The sequence below is a fragment of the Anolis sagrei genome, chromosome 1 (genome assembly GCF_037176765.1).
Source record: "Anolis sagrei isolate rAnoSag1 chromosome 1, rAnoSag1.mat, whole genome shotgun sequence".
Taxonomy (NCBI): Eukaryota; Metazoa; Chordata; class Lepidosauria; order Squamata; family Dactyloidae; genus Anolis; species Anolis sagrei.
Window position 1 is genome coordinate 306895479 of NC_090021.1, and position 17632 is coordinate 306913110.

At 41.4% G+C, this 17632-nt stretch overlaps 1 protein-coding gene across 1 annotated transcript in view; it reads right to left on the reverse strand.

The window, feature by feature from the left end:
- The window catches only part of POMT2 (protein O-mannosyltransferase 2), a 42732-nt gene that overhangs the window by 23607 nt on the left and 1493 nt on the right, over nucleotides 1-17632 (reverse strand). The window contains exons 2-7 of the mRNA XM_060757896.2: nucleotides 15275-15359; nucleotides 12844-12948; nucleotides 11886-11994; nucleotides 9902-10010; nucleotides 7604-7763; nucleotides 952-1058 (exon numbers count right to left, since the gene is read on the reverse strand). Of these exons, the coding sequence (XP_060613879.2) occupies nucleotides 952-1058; nucleotides 7604-7763; nucleotides 9902-10010; nucleotides 11886-11994; nucleotides 12844-12948; nucleotides 15275-15359 (675 nt within the window). The remainder of the gene's footprint in view (nucleotides 1-951; nucleotides 1059-7603; nucleotides 7764-9901; nucleotides 10011-11885; nucleotides 11995-12843; nucleotides 12949-15274; nucleotides 15360-17632) is intronic.

Genomic DNA, 17632 nt, shown 5'->3' on the forward strand with positions numbered 1-17632 from the left:
CCACACAGAAGACAAATAAACAGCCCTGGCATAAGCCTTGACTGCACTGAGGAAGCCTCCAGCCTTTCATTTGAAATTTCCTGAGAAATCCCTTATGCAGATACATACAATACAAGCTTGGCTGCTCATTTCTACAGGATTAAACCCTAATTGAGAAAGTTATTTTCCTGAACTATCTAGCTAAATTTCAACATTACATAGGCCTATGCTATAGCTGAGAATACTACATAAATCATAAGCAATTCGTATAAAAGTGGCTGCTTTAACAGAGCTTCTGGAAATAATGTCCCTAAACTGGCTAAAACAGTTACTTGAAACTATGGTGATGCTAGTGATGTTAGTGTGGTTGTGGCAATGCACCTTTAAGTCATTTCTGACTTTCGGGAGTCCCAAGGCAACCCTCTCACTGTATTTTCTTGACAATACAAATTTGTTCAGAAGGACTTTGCCTTTCTCTGAGGCTGAGGGTGTGTGACTTACCTAAAGTTACCCAATGAGTTTTGATGACTTAGCAGGGATTCAAGACAAATCACCAGTGTTGCAGTCTAATGCCCAAGTCCTTACACCAGACTGGCTACTGCTGATAGAAATAGTGTCCATAAATTGGGCTACTGCTTTGATTTGTTTACCTTGCCTAAACAGATCAATGATGAAATATATGCCTCTATTTAGCTACCACACCAAACTATGCCATGGTTCATAGCTGCTAATGTGCTTTCATCTTTGAAATACAACTCAATTCCATAGGTAGGAATAATCATGAGTTACAAATACCTCAAACCCAAGTTGGCAATTAGAACTGACTGGCTAAGAGCCCATCATAGGCACCCAAACAAGGCCCTAAGCTGCAATTAGCCTTCTTAAGTATATTTTGGTTTGTCAGTTAAACATCAAGGTATAATAATTGCCCAAATGCATATCTCTTTTTGAGAGGGAAGTGGAAAGAAATACCTTCTATTTAAGACTGCAAAATGAACAGCAAACAGAGCTGTGTAGAGGGCAAGTGGCAGCAGAATGAGGCAGAATACACGTGCCAGAAAGTGCTTCCCCAGAGTGACCTGCAGCAAACAATTCAGAACAGTAGCAGCAACTTCTAAGGATTGTTTTAGCTAAATAAATACTTTATAAGAATGGCCAGAGTACATACTTTACCCCCCAAAAAGCATAAAGAACACATACTCATTGCTTAAATGTTTAAGCAAGATGAAACAACAGTCAAACAAAGGAAGTCAAAACAAAATCTTTCTGGATCATCACCTATTTTCTGATAAATTGTCTTTCTATGCCCAAGTGGCTCACTATAATGTCACATGAGAATACAACAAATATGAGAAGACAAGCAATATTTAACAAACATTGACGATAACTGCAACATTTTTCAGGTTGGAATCAGTGACAGTAGCCTAAATCCAGATGCTAATCCCAAACAGAGGATCGAGTGAATCATTGAAAATTACATAAATCCTAATTTAATGAATTCTCACTGTTTTAATTAATCTAATCCAATTGCAACTACCAAATGGATTAGGCTTTCACCTCCATGATCTCTTAACCTAAGATACAATGCAGTGTGTTTAACCCTATATTGTTTGTAAGGCAATATTCTGATACTGCTGCTCTATTGGATTGCCTGGCATGCACTTTCCAATGGAGGCTGCCTCTTTCTGTTTCTTCTGTATCTGCTCTGGGGGCCCCTTGGAGCCAAGACACAAAGGGCCTTAGTAAATAATCTGACCATGTTTAATGCCGTTTTTCAAGCTATCCCTCCCATAGCACTTGGGATCCAATGACCTAAATGAGTCAAGCATTGAATAAAGAAGTAGATTTTAGAAGTCCTTGCTACTGCTTGGTAGTATGCAGCTTGATCCTTGGCACTGACATGTGAATGCCATTGATTTTGGGGCTGCTGTTCCTCACAAAGAAATCATGAATATCTCTTTAAATGAGCAAAGAAAATGTTGAACTGCTTGTGCAATGGACCACTGTGTAAAAGGTTTGTTCAGTAAGATTTACAAAAAGTCTATGCCTATCCTGTCTGCATTCAACTTTCAAATCTTTGAAACTGTTTTTATTGTAAACATTCTCCCAGTGTTCTCACCCAAAACAAATGAAGACTTGAGGAAAAAGCCAAAATATTGACTATCTTGTAGAAAGGAGATAATATGCAAAATAGAACACATTCCATTTAGTTTTTCTTCTTCAGTGAAACAAGTTATTCTACCAATGCCTCTTCTGGATTAATACTTTATATGTTTCATTTCATATTTGAAGATGAAAACAATTCTGCTGGCAATAGTGCAACTGAAATTATTTTGTAGCCATCCTTTGGCAAGAAGTTTAAGGAAAATGGATGTTCCATATTTACAATGCAATTTACTGACTCCACATTGAAAGCACTCTTTTGCAGAAGCCGGCACTCTACACATTGCCACTATACTTGCTTTAATAACGAATAACAAATTACATAACAGAAAGAAGAAAGGTATGTTTATCAAATAGAAAAGAAATAGAAACAATATGTGGAATACATTGAATTCTGAAATTTCGAATAGACTGAGAAGTCAGCCACTGGTTTGAAGAATGATCATTATATCTGGCTATAAAACCTTTTTCTTTACTGTTAATGAGGTATGTATTCAAGAACTTTACTGCCAAGATCAGCATGAATTGTACTGGTGTCACCTAAATAAAGAGTAGAAAAATGTAAGACCATTACAGTCAACAGCTACCCTGACAAGTTATTTGATGTACCAAGGGTGGATCCTTTAAATTGCAGTTTTATTCATTTTTTAAAAATAGATCAATCTTTTCAAACACAGCTGTAATCTATTAAATTATGCATTCTGTGTCAAAATCCAATTTGAAGCCCACTAGCCACATAGTTATATAACTCTAAGACATCAATACAACTGTAGGTCATGTGACATTAGATGAGAGAAATGCCTCTAACCAGTAGTGTGCAGTCATAGAAAAACTACTCATAATATCCACTGTGTAGGATTAATATCAAGCAACTCAGGCTGACAATGGCATACATTTCTTAATTTATGTTATACTCCCTTTCCCCCAACAAAGGACTCAAAGCATCTTACAAAAAATGTAAAATGTCCAGCTAAAATTTACAAAAATAAAAAAGAAATTAACTATACAGCATGGCTATTTTAAAACTAAAACAGTTTAAGACATTATTAAAATATAAAAGTACAGGCAATGACATTCAAAACACCCTTCCTCATAATTTCAACAGCAAAGGCTGCATTAATTTTATTTATTTATTTATTATTTAGCAGTTTTGTATACCGGTCTTCTCACCTCCATCGAGGGACTCAGGCCGGTTTCCAACAACATTACAAACAATCATTAAAAACATCATATTCCATATTAGACTAAAACATTAAAATAGCAAAATTAAAAATAAATACATGTTGTATATCCATGGAGAAATGGGAAAAAATTACCCAGGGCAACAGTGTCCATCTGCGAACCTTAGCACCTATAAATATGTATTGTAGATAGGGACATTACACAGTCCTCGATGGACTGTCACCTTGTCGTGGTGAGGGGGCTTGCGTGTTCCGATGAACCTGTGGGCACAACAACTGGAGTCGTGCACTCCCAGGAGTGGCTGCGGGGGAGGTCCCAGACCAGGCACAGTCCGAAGACCCAAAGACCTCAACGGCGGAGCAGGCGGAGGATAACATGACACATGTTACAACGGCTGCGAAGGCGGAAGAAGGCTGCAACAGACTGAGAAGCCATGGTCATTGTGTTAAACTACATCACCAGTGGAACCTCACTCTGTGAAGTCTGTGTGTTGATCAGTTGTGCACTGACCTCCACACATTAAAAAAATCCACGCACAGGCGTCTTCCAAAGAAAATAAAAACCAACCAACCAAAGTCCCATGGCGATCAGCGAGTGGCGACGGGGGCAGGACTGTGAAATCTGGAAGCCCCTAGTCACAGACTGGCACATGGGCGGTGGGTACGGACTCAGTCGTTCTACCTCAAGGTCCGAGGCAGTTGAGTAGGTCGGCAGCTGTATCCACGACTGAGCAGCCCTATTGAGGACCCACTCTGCTCACCCCACACGGGGAGGGGGCTAGAAAAGGTGCCCTAAACATAGTCTGCCTCACTTATCCCTGACTGGACTGCCGCGTCCAGTGGGGTCACCATCCTGCGGCCAAAAAAGGAAAATGAACTTCGGTACGTGGAACGTACGGACTCTGATGGACAACAGTGGCAGTGAACGCCCCGAACGCAGAACTGCCATCATCGCAAGGGAGCTGGGACGCTTCAACATCGACATAGCAGCCCTTCAGGAGACCCGGAGAGCAGGAGAGGGACAGCTGAAGGAAGAAAAAGGAGGCTACACCTTCTTCTGGAAGGGACTGCCCGAAGAAGACCAAAGAATGCACGGAGTTGGCTTCGCCATCAGAAATGATCTGATGAAACATCTGTCCGAAGCACCCACTGGCATCAATGAACGACTCTCAACCCTCCGAATCGATCTTGCCAAAAACCAACGGGCAACCATCATAAGTGCCTATGCACCAACACTAGATGCTGACGAAGACATCAAGGAGAAATTCTACTGTCAGCTGGACACCGTCCTATCGGGGATACCTAAGGAGGACAAAATCATTCTCCTGGGGGACTTCAATGCAAGAGTCGGGCGAGACTTCGACCTGTGGCCAGGCACCATAGGAAAAGACGGGGTTGGAAACAGCAACTCGAATGGCATCCTGCTTCTCACCAAATGTGCGGAGCACAACCTTGTCATCACCAACACGCTCTTCCGCCAGAAAAACAAGTTCAAGACATCATGGAAGCACCCCCGGTCAAAGCATTGGCACCTCTTAGACTATGTAATCACACGTGCCAGAGACCGCCGTGACGTACTCCTCACAAGAGCCATGACAGGTGCTGACGACTGCTGGACCGACCACAGGCTAATCCGATCCACGATGGCTATCAAGATCGCCCCCAAGCGCAGACTCCAAGGAAGAAAGACAAGGCGCAAAATGAACACCCAAGCCCTTCAGGAGCCCTCCAGACGAGCCCATCTCCAAACAGCACTCAAGGACCACCTACCCACAGTACACCCCGAAAATGTTGAGGAACATTGGAACAAACTGAAGACCTCCATCATCCAAGCCTGCGAAGAAACTATTGGATACCAAGCCAAGAAACATCAAGACTGGTTTGACGAAAATGACATCGAGATCCAACAGCTAATCGACAAGAAAAGGAAAGCCTTCCAAACATGGCAGAGAGACATCAACTGTGCTGCTAAGAAAAAGATCTACGCCAGTGCAAAAGCCGAGGTCCAAAGAAGGACAAGAGAACTCAAGAACATCTGGTGGACAAAGAAGGCTGAAGAAATCCAACACCTGGCAGATACCCATAATGCTCAAGGATTTTTCAAAGCCACAAAGGTCATCTATGGGCCAAGAAACCATGGCATACAGCCTCTACGCTCATCAGACGGAACCAAACTCCTGAAGGACCAAAAGTCAATTGCACTACGTTGGAAAGAACACTACCAAAGCCTCCTAAACCGCAGCTCCAGTGTGGCCGAAGAGGTCCTCTCACAAATCCCGCAACAACAAACCAGGGATGAGCTTGCAGCACTGCCTAGTTTGGAAGAAGTCAGCAATGCCATCAGCCAACAAAAGAACAACAAAGCCAGCGGACCGGATGGGATCCCTGCAGAAATCTTTAAAGAGGGAGGACCTGCGCTGACACACCAACTCCACCAGCTCATAGAAAAAGTGTTGGTGACCGAGAAAATCCCAGCAGACTTCAAGGATGCCACCATCATCACCCTCTTCAAAAAAGGGGAAAGAACAGACTGCGGAAACTATCGAGGTATCTCCCTTCTAACCTCTGCTGGAAAAATCCTCGCAAGAATCCTTGCAAACCGCCTTCTGCCCCTCTCAGAAGACACCCTCCCAGAATCCCAGAACGGCTTCCGCCCCTCCAGAGGAACTGTGGACATGATCTTCACTGCACGACAACTCCAAGAAAAATGCAGGGAACAAAACCAACCTCTGTACATGGCATTCATCGACCTTGCAAAGGCATTCGACACAGTGAATCGCAGCGCTCTCTGGACCATCCTCCAAAAAATCGGGTGCCCAAGCAAATTTGTGAACATCCTGCGGCTCCTCCACGATGACATGATGGCAACAGTCTTGGACAGCAATGGCTCCCAAAGTGACCCATTTAAGGTGGAATCAGGTGTCAAACAGGGATGTGTTATTGCCCCAACTTTATTCTCCATCTTCATCGCCATGATACTACACCTTGTTGATGGGAAGCTTCCCACCGGAGTGGAAATCATCTATCGGACAGATGGCAAGCTATTTAACCTCAGCAGACTGAAAGCCAAAACCAAGGTCACAACAACATCTGTTATAGAACTCCAGTATGCTGATGACAATGTCGTCTGTGCGCATACAGAAGAAGATCTACAAGCCACTCTCAACACCTTTGCAGAAGCATACACAAAGCTTGGCCTGTCACTGAACATCGAGAAAACCAAAGTGCTGTTCCAGCAGTCACCAGCCATCCCCTCCCCAATGCCAGAGATACAGCTTAATGGTGTAACATTAGAAAATGTCGACCATTTCCGCTACCTTGGCAGCCACCTCTCCACCAAAGTCAACATTGACGCCGAAATACAACACCGCCTGAGCTCTGCAAGTGCAGCATTTTCCCGAATGAAGCAGAGAGTGTTTGAGGACCGGGACATCCGTAGGGATACTAAGGTGCTTGTCTATAAAGCTATTGTCCTCCCAACCCTGCTATATGCCTGTGAGACGTGGACTGTCTACAGACGTCACATGCAGCTCCTGGAACGATTCCATCAGCGCTGCCTCCGGAAAATCCTGCAAATCTCCTGGGAAGACAAGCGGACAAACGTCAGCGTGCTGGAGGAAGCAAAGACCACCAGCATTGAAGCAATGGTCCTCCAACATCAACTCCGCTGGACAGGCCACGTTGTCCGGATGCCTGACCACCGTCTCCCAAAGCAGTTGCTCTACTCCGAACTCAAGAATGGAAAACGGAATGTTGGTGGACAGGAAAAGAGATTTAAAGATGGGCTCAAAGCCAACCTTAAAAACTCTGGCATAGACACTGAGAACTGGGAGGCCCTGGCCCTTGAGCGCTCCAGCTGGAGGTCAGCTGTGACCAGCAGTGCTGCAGAATTCGAGGAGGCACGAGTGGAGGGTGAAAGAGAGAAACGTGCCAGGAGGAAGGCGCGTCAAGCCAACCCTGACCGGGACCGCCTTCCACCTGGAAACCAATGCCCTCACTGCGGAAGAAGATGCAGAGCAAGAATAGGGCTCCACAGCCACATGCGGACCCACAAGGAAACCCATGATGGAAGACCATCTTACTCGTCCAACGAGGGATCGCCTAAGTAAGTAAGTAAGTAAGTAAGTACACAGTCAGGCAAACCACTTTGAGATGCATATTATTCGCTACCATACTCATTTTCAGGTTTAAATAAAGTAAGCACTGGCTGAAGCAGATGGAATGTTTTAGTAATCTTTTGTTCTTGGAAACACTTAAGGACTAGAATTTCAGACACTTACCAATGACAAATTGAGGTCTCCCAGCAACTCCCAAAGATCACTGATAGTGTTCAGTCCAACCAAGAGAACTACAAAAAGGCCAACAAATTTCACTCCCATTGCACCTGCAAGGTTTATTCCAGTCAATGCAAGCCAGAACCACCAGGGGGCAGAAAATGACCTGTAAAAGATGTTTTTAAAATGCCCTAAAGCAGTGGTTCTCAACCTGTAGGTCCCCAGATGGTTTGGCCTTCAACTCACAGAAATTCTAACAGCTGGTAAACTGGCTGGCCTTTCTGGGTGTTGTAGGCCAAAACACCTGGGGATCCACAGGTTGAGAATCACGGCCCTAAAGCAATCATAAACTTTGAACAAAGCTGCATCAAACAAATCCAAGGCATTCTGCATTCTATGTCTAAAACATCTCTGATGAAGAAAGAAAACACTCTGGCAACAGACTACACTTCAATTAAAGACCAAGTTACTAACAATTACTTTTGGACATTTTTTTTGTGTCAGGAGTGACTTGAGAAACTGCAAGTTGCTTCTGATGTGAGAGAATTGGCCGTATGCAAAGATGTTGCCCAGGGAACACCCAGATGTTCTACCATCCTGTGGGAGGCTTCTCCCATGTCTCCACATGAGAAACTGGAACTGTCAGACAGGAGCTCACCCTGTTCCCTGAATTCAAAGCACCAACCTTTTAGTCAGCCCTTGTGTTTAACTCATTGCGCCACCGGGGGCTACACTTTTGGACATAAGAATATGCATAAACCTTAAAGAACAACTATCAGTGACTCAAAAAGAAGAAAACTGGGGCCCCGAAGAGCCTTCCACAAGGCTATCCATTCAGATATTTAGAGAGGAACACCTAGAATTATTTTTTCCACTTTGGCCAAAAGGTCCATATGTTATGCTAAAGCAGAGAGGATCAAGCCTTTGTAGTCTTCATCCATTTCACATATGACCATTAATAAAATGTGATCTTAATGATGTTTAATACTGTTTTAATACTTGTATATTTGTATATTTTAAGTTGTATTGTAATGCTTTTAGCTGTGAGCTGCTTTGAGTCTCCTTATGGAGAGAAAAAGCAGGATATAAATAAACATAATAATAATAATAATAATTAATGACAACACTGGGATAGAGATAAAGAAGTTTTCTGCAACTCCAAATCTGCAGAAAGACTAGATTAACACCTGAAATAATGGTGGCCCAAACTCTCTAGCTAGCTGAAAAGTAAAAGCATTGTTGCTGTCACTATTTTTGCAGCCCTGACTTTCCTTGTCCTGCCAAACATCTGTTGTGTGAGCTCTATGTAAAGAAGTACAAACTGCTTTTAGTAGCCAGTGCTTCTTTAAATAAAGAGCACATGGATGATGCAAAAAAATAATAATAGGGGCAATGCACATAGTATGAATCCTATGCAAAACTGCCCTCCTAGATGGGGGGAGTGGAACAATTCACTAATGCTGTCCGAAGCAGCTGCCTCCCCATGCCTATTAATGTCTATTGCTCATACGATTGGTTAGTTGCCACAATTTAAATAAAACGTGTTTGGAGAGCAATGTATTCTATTGCTTATTATAACTGCCCTTTTGGTATCGGTTTCACATACTGCCAATTATGTGTACAGTGTTCCCTCATTTATCACGGGTGTTACGTTCCAGGACCACCCGCGATAATTAATATTTTTTATACATTTTGTGGTTTTAAAATCAGAAATGCCTTGCCCGACTTACCGGGCAAGGGCTGTTGCGGCGGTGAGTGCCTGTCCGCCAGCCATGCTGCTTGCAGGGGGCTTCTTCTTCCCAGAAGCCCCCTGTACGACAGGAAGATTCCTACCACTTGGCTGGCTGGATAACCAGCGACAGCCCCCCCCCCTCCCTGGATTGGCGAGGGGCGGCTTCCTCACCTCGCCCCAGCAGACTTTGTAGGGCTGCCCTGGGACTCCACAGGGCTGAGACTCTGCAGAGCACCGTGGCCCCAGCAGACTTTATAGGAGTGCCAGGGCCACGGAGCCCTGCAGAGGTGCCCACTGCCACAATGACCCTGATTTTTAAACCACAAAATGTTTAAATATAAAAAAAATATTAATTCAAACCCCTAAAAGCAAAACAGCGAGTCCATGGAAACCAAACCGTGAAACAGCAAGGGAACACTTTATTCTGTTGGTTTTGATGATAGATTTCAATGCTTTCTTCATTGTTTTATGATAGAATTTGTCTTGAGGGCTCATTCAGACAAAAATATTCTCAAAAAGGAGTCAAGGGCCACATGTTCAAACCATGAGACAGTCAATTGCTGATACCTTACCTGTTTGCACAGGAATTATACTTGACCATACTGAGTACAGCTCCCATGAGGAAGAACATCAGAATGGGGTCAAGTAGAATGTATTGAGAGAGAGTGATGAACCCTGTGTCTGAAAAATAAGAAAAGACTGCATGAGCTGCTGTTCTAGAAATTACCAGCTCTGACCTTCAGCAATTATCAAGCATAACACTATTTAAGAGTAGAAAAAGGCTACTTCAAAATTATTCAGTTCAAAAGAGAAAACATTATAGTGCTTCCAAAAGTTATCTCTGTGAATCCAGATGTAAATCTTTTTGAGTATAATAGAAAGACAAACTACATCAGAACTGAATGTTCATAGAGTCCACTGTGACTCTAAAGAGCTAGGTACTTGTCACATTCCACCAAAGTAAATTCTGACACTGAAGCCTCAGTTGTTCCCAAAGTAAGCCCCTACTTATGTCAATGATTTTGTAGAAGACGCCTATGATATTGCTTGCATAAGATGATAGAGGTGAATGCATTGTTTATAAACTGCAACCAAAATGTGCAGTTTCAGGTATTATTCATTTCAGATACAGTGCCTTCTACAAATATCAGCATTTCCTCATTGTTTCCATTCTGAAATTTAAATTCAAAAGCACCTACAGTTATTCCACCTAAATGGCATCCCACTAAACACAGTTTTTTTTTTCATTCTTAGTGATATCATTCACTTATCACAGAGACTATTACCTAGGCATGTAATGAAATACACTCAGTTCTCCCATGCTCTTCTTTCTAAAACAGGGGTCCTCAAACTAAGGCCCGGGGGCCAGATACAGCCCTCCAAGGTCATTTACCCGGCCCTCACTCATGGTCAACCTAAGTCTGAAACGACTTGAAAGCACACCACAACAACAACAACAATCTTATCTCATCAGCCAAAAGCAGACCCACACTTCCCATTGAAAGTGTTTATATTTGTTAAATCAGTTTATATTTGTTAAAATTGTTCTTCATTTTAATTATTGTATTGTTTTAAAGTATTTTTTGCACTACAAATAAGAGATGTGCAGTGTGCATAGGAATTCATTCATTTTTTTTATTATTATAATCTGGCCGTCTAACAGTTTGAGGGACTGTGACCTGGCCCTCTGTTTAAAACGTCTGAGGACCCTTGCTCTAAAACCTAAGACATTTTTGCTATTTGTCACTGCTTCAGCTTATCTAAGAACCGCTCCTTGTTCTGTGCTCAATTTTTCTAGGGCCATATTTCCAAACATTTCAGACTCTACTTAAATTTTTACAACCACTTTCTTTCCCTACCTCTACAATGAAGATATGACAAACAAACAAAAAGAATATTTGGTGAAATGGCTTTCAGTCCCAGCTAAGATGTCCGTGAACTGCCAAGATAAAACCCATACTGCTGATGTGCTTTATATTTATTTTAAAATAGCTTTATATTAAGCATTAAGAATATGTTACCCAAGCAATGTTAAAATAAAATAAAATACAGAAATACAAAATTCACAAAATGTTACTCTGTCGCCTGATTCTCCTCTGGCTTACATGTGGAAAGGCCTGGAGACGACAAAGATCAGCTGCCTCTGCCCCAGAGCAGCTTAGAATCTTCTCCTTTTCCACAAAATGACCATCGACTTGTTCATGAATCACATCTAAATCCATAATTTTGGCCCTAAAACCTGTCATCAAAACCTTACACATAAGTTCAACCTATACTTTGTGATAAGTGAAATCCTCTGAGGAAGGTATTTGTCAAGTGAGTGACCACCAATGAAAAGTTCTCAAGACAGAACTTTTCAAATTTGCCCTAGTTCTCTCTGTGAACCCAGATGTGACCAAGTAATCTGATCATAGGTAAAGATCCAAAGCAATATATGAAATAAAACACATAGAATTTAGCACAATTGACAACTAACCTTCCCTGAAGACCAGTTCCTTTGAAAATCTTTATTTCTTTTAGAAAAGAAGAGAGCTATCACACAAAGAAGTTGCTTACCAAAGATCAGGAAGGCAGCTGTGAGCATTGCTGCATGCAATGATTTAGACAGCTCCAGAACTGTGAGGTAACAGAAGGGAATCAGGCATGAACCAAGGAATGCACAGAACTGATAAAGAAAAAAGAAACTCTTTTTTACAAGGCAATGAAAAAATGTGTATCCTATATAATCATTTTACGTTCTACACTGTCCTAACAGTAGGTTACGTTAGTTAAAAAGCATTTCCACACAAAAGACAAAAAAGTTGTTCTTACAAAAAAAAATTGACAGAAGTCACACATCTGATTAATCTCACCCCCATTCAACTAACTTCCACAGAAAGCACATTCTGCAAACTGAACAGAAATAAATTCAAGCATGTAGATGTTCCACTGTCCAACTGATAAATCTAATAAATTAATGAATGGAATTCCAGATATATTCTTTTGGCTTGGTCTCAAGACCTTTACATAGAGATTTGGATTTTTTTCCCCCTTCAACCACAATGGCTCCAAGTTCATTTGCATCTTTCTGTAAGATTCTTTTTTCTTTCCTTATCTTTACATTTCCTGGCTCTTCTGACACTGAATTTCCTTCCTTAGCTCCCTTTTCCTCTTCCCAACACAGCCTATTAATGTACTATTAATACTCTAATTGTTTACAAATCAAAACTGTGGTAGTAATATTTTGAGGGGCATGTGGAAGAGACTCTACTTGCTGATGTTCTATAGGTATGTCCTATAGGATAGTAGGCATGTCATATTCTAAATTATCAAAATGTGTTCTGAAAACTTTGTTGGGTTGATTTAGCATTTCTGCCCCTTAATGGTACAGCACCCAAACAGGGTTCTGCTCATAAAATTCCCAGAGTCACAAAGCACAGGACATAAGGGAGAGGTTTTTACAAGTTTTAAATTCAGTCCAATATTCCTCTCTGGATAGGAATCCTGACTTTTTACAGAAGTTAAAATGCCATACCCCTCTCATTCCTATGTAGTTATGTTGTTCATATTTGTCCCCTGGTTTTTGGAAAGGAAATGTTCCATCATAGCCACTCAGGTAGCCAGCAAGTCCTATCAACATCTAGAGAAAGAAGAAAGAAGGTATTCAGGTTTAGTGAACCAGAAAGCAATGAATTTAACTGGTCAAAACAGTACTGTAAAATACATACTCTAGACTTAGGACTAAAAGATCATGAAAACAATTATGCCCGCCTGGTACTTATATAATGAGAGCCAGTGTGGTATAGTAGTTTGAGCCCTGGACTATAATTCTAGAGACCAGGGTCTGTTTGGCCATGGGAACAAATTGACTGCCCTTTGGAAAATCACATCCTCTCAGAGGAAGCTCCCTCTGAACAAATCATGTCATGAGAAAATCAATATAGGTTCACTTTAGAGTTGCCATAAATCAGAAACAACTTGATGGCACAAAATAGCAAACTTACATAATAAAATGTAAGCAACAGAGAATTCTCCTCTTATGAGACCACTGCAGTTGCAAGAAAGCACCCCAAAACAAACTCTTTCCCTTGTCATCCTTGCCATGCATGTCATGGCAGTGACATTTAGGAGAAAGAACTCAGATGAAACTCTCAGTGAAAAGGCACCTTGATACAGGAGATGACAGTCAAACAAAAATCTAGCCCTGAGTTGGGCAAGAGCTGAGAAAAACTACTGCATTTCCAAATGTAAAATTGGGTGCTACAACATAGCCCAGAGGACATCCACAGTGACAAATATTGATAAAGATGATGTGCAACCCCAAGGTGAAGTGTGGGAGAAGGGGAGATATTTGCTTCAAATCAGAATTGTTGACTAGCAATATTTATTTATTTATTATTTATTTATTTCAAACATTTTTACCCCGTGAAAACTTACTAAACACTATGCAAATCTTTTTGAGGAAAGTTACTCAATCCTACATCTGATACAGTTTCATCTCCAGTAATCTCAATCTTATCTCTAATAACAGGTGATCTAAAAAAAGGGCACGGGGGGGGGGGGATAGAGTCAATTTAAAATCCTAGAAACTTCATCTAGAAAACTTCATCATCCCGGGTGATCACACTACCTAGCACCAGTCAGAAAACTGTTGGGCTGTTTGCAACAACTACAGTTTCAAAGATAGTGCCAATGACAATAATCAAACAAGCCATCACAAGGACAAAAGTAAATGTAGCTCTACCATAACTGTTCCACTAAGGGTGCAACTGGTAGAAAATAACCTTAGAATATGTATATGACTATATGGATGATTAAACTGAGGCTGTTATAATTTGGATAGGTAATTAGATATGGTTAGAAAGGATAGGTCCAACATTTGCTGTGAGAAATGAAATTTCTATTTTTAGAAGTAATATAACTTTGGTTATCAGACAGCAGACAACAAAAAGGGGAGATCGCTATTGCCATTATCATGGATCTCCTTATAATTTTTATAAATATCTGACCAGTCAAGAATAGGAAGATTGGGTCAGATAGATCTTTCCGCTGCACAATGGAGTGTTTCTTATGTTAAATCAAAGGCTAAAGGACAATTGATCTACCAGCACAGATAACCTGAGTTAGGATTCAGAAAGATCTTTAAAATATGGTTAGACGCTAGAATGGATTGCTCATGACACCTGGCATAGATGGCATGAGAATGATTTATAGCCAAGTGTACAGAAGTTGATTATAAATTATATGATTTTAACTGTAATGCTGGAGCGGCCTAGCTGAGAGGAGTGCGTTACCATGGAGACGATGCTGTAGAGAAGTGGGAGGAGCTTAGAGGGGAGAGTTTGAAAAACGACAGTTTATGTTCAGTCAGTGTTAGGGTTTAGCTGTGAGGAGATAGAGTGAGGAGTTGAGAGAGAAGGAGAGGAAAAGGTGGCTGAGTGACTTCTGAAGCAAAGTTTCGAGGCTTTGGAAAGCCGGGTCTGGCTATTGAAAGTTTCTCTGGCTAGGGTAGCCGAAAGGGGGAAACATAGCCGGAATTCTTTAGTCCAAGGAGAGGCTAAAGAATAGCTTATTTAGAATTTGATCTAGGAAGGATCAAATAAGGGAAATATCCCTGTATTGATACTTTGTCCGAAGCAAGTGCTCTGTGTCAAGAAGATACTGTATAACCTGAAAGAGTGTAACATTCATCTAACCAAGCATTATTCTGAGTTCCATAAGAAAAGTTACCACCTGCAACCACACGCTTTGTGCTCAATAAACTTGTTAACTTTTGTTTGAAGACTGCCTCACCTCCATTAATTCTGCGTCCAGTGTGCCATATCTCCCAATAATACCTCACATCACACATTGGTGGCACCATTAAGAGTAATAAATAATAAATCGTCCCTCCTCTCTCCTAACTCGTTACACCAAGTAACTTGACTGAGTCCTGAAACGTTGAAAACTGGATGACAGCAGTTTACCTTTCCAAGAGGTGGATGGACATCAAAGAAAAAGGTCCGGTTAATGTAGTAACTTCCCATCTTTCCAAAATGTGTTTCATCCCAGCTAAAAATAAAAACATATAAAATTACCTTCAAGCTATTCGTAAAAGATGTATATGAAACAAACACATTTATTTCATGTTTAAATTAGGGTCCCACCTCCAAAGTATCTCATGACACTATGTAACAAGTTTTTTATTCCTGGTTCATAAGTGTCATTTCCTAGTTGGTTCTATCATTAAACATCAAAACTGCAAAGGTTTTGTTTTTGCGGGACATCCTGTAGCCCATTTTACTGTAGTTTTTCAATGAGTATCTCATTGAGTCTCAACTAATCCAGCATAGTTTGTGGCAGCCAAAAAAACAAAGTTTCTGGAGTAGGACAACTGGGTTGCTGTGAGTCTTCCAGGCTGCTGCTAATGAAGCTGGCCATTTGCAACATTCACGCCTGCCTCAAACAGGCAAGAGTTCGTTCTCCGAACCTGGACATTCCACAGATATATAAACCCTGCTTGCATAGTTTCCAAAAGATCTCACAACCTCTGAAGATGCCTACCATAGAGGTGGGCGAAACGTCAGGAGAGGATGCTTCTGGAACATGGCCATACTGCCCGGAAAAGTCACAGCAATCCATTGATTCTGGCCACAAAAGCCATTGACAACAGTATGGCAAAACAACTACTTTCAAAATAAGTGCCGCACAACTAAACAGGAAATAACACTTCCAAAACTGGAACAGAACATTTTTCCATTTTTGTCACATAGTGTTATGAATGTATTAAACAAGTATTCCAAAATCGCAGATGCAGGTTTGCAGCTTGGAAGTGATCCTGGATTCATCGCTGATCCTGGAACCCCAGGTTTCGGCGGTGGCCAGGGGAGCTTCTGCACAGTAAAGCTTGTGCGCTAGCTGCGCCCATACCTTGGGATGTCTGATCTGGCTATGGTGGTCCATGCTCTTGTTACATCCCGAACAGATTACTGCAATGCGCTCTATGTGGGGTTGCCTTTGAAGACTGTTTGGAAATTAGAACTAGTCCAACGGGCTGCAGCCAGAATACTAACTGGAGTGACATACAGGGAGCACACCACCCCCTTGTTGTGTCAGCTCCACTGGCTGCCGGTCCACTTCCAAACTCAATTCAAAGTGCTAGTTTTGACCTTTAAAGCCCTATACTGTTCTGGCCCAGCTTACTTGTCCGAAAGCATCTCCCTCTATGTCTCGCCTCGCAGTTTAAGATCATCCGGGGAGGCCCTGCTCTCGCCAGCGTCGCAAACATATCTGGTGGGAACGAGAGACAGGGCCTTCTCTGTTGTGGAACTCGCTTCCCACCAAGGTAAGCTCAGCTTCATCCCTCTTGTCTTTTTAAGAAGAAGTTGAAGTCGTGGTTCTGGGACCAGGTTTTTGGACAGCAGGCATAAATAGCACTTTGGATATGGAATTTGACTGGAATGGTGATACGGCTGTTAATACTGTTTTCATTGTTTTAATTAATGTTCTTTTTATTTATTTATTTATTTATTTATTTGCGGCATTTATATGCCGCCCTTCTCACCCCGAAGGGGACTCAGAGCGGCTTACAAGATATATTTTCATACAATATATATTATTAGCATAGTACAATATAAGTATTATGTATTACTATATTGCACTATATACCATTATATTGTAATATTACTAGCAATACTACATGTAATGTAAATATATAATTATAATTATAATATATTATTATTAGTAGTAGTAGTAGTAGTAGTAGTATATTGTATTACATTATAATAAGATATAATAAGATCTTCCGGAGGGGCCCTGCTCTTGGTCCCACCACCTTCGCAATCGCGTTTGGTGGTAACGAGGGACAGGGCCTTCTCAGTGGTAACTCCTTGGCTTTGGAACTCCCTCCCACCAGAGATTAGATCTGCTCCATTCCTCCTGACCTTCAGGAAACTGACAAAAACCTGGCTTTGGAACGTGGCATTTGAGAACTGAGTCAATAACCCTCGTCCACATGGAAGGAGGAGGATGAACTGTGACTGTGACAGTATTGACGACTTGGCTTGTGTAATGTGATGATGATGTTTTTATTGTACTTACATTTTAATGTGTAATGATGATGCACTGTGTTGTTTTTGTATATTATTATATATGAACACGTGCTGTGAACCGGCCTGAGTCCTTCCTTGGACTTCTAAATAAAATAAATAATAAATAATATTATAAATATTATATGTATAAATATGCTATATTATATTATTAGTAAAGACAAGATGGAACTTTAATTGTTGTTATATTGCTTCGTTATATATAGTGGCATCGAACTGTTGCCAAATGTAAGCCGT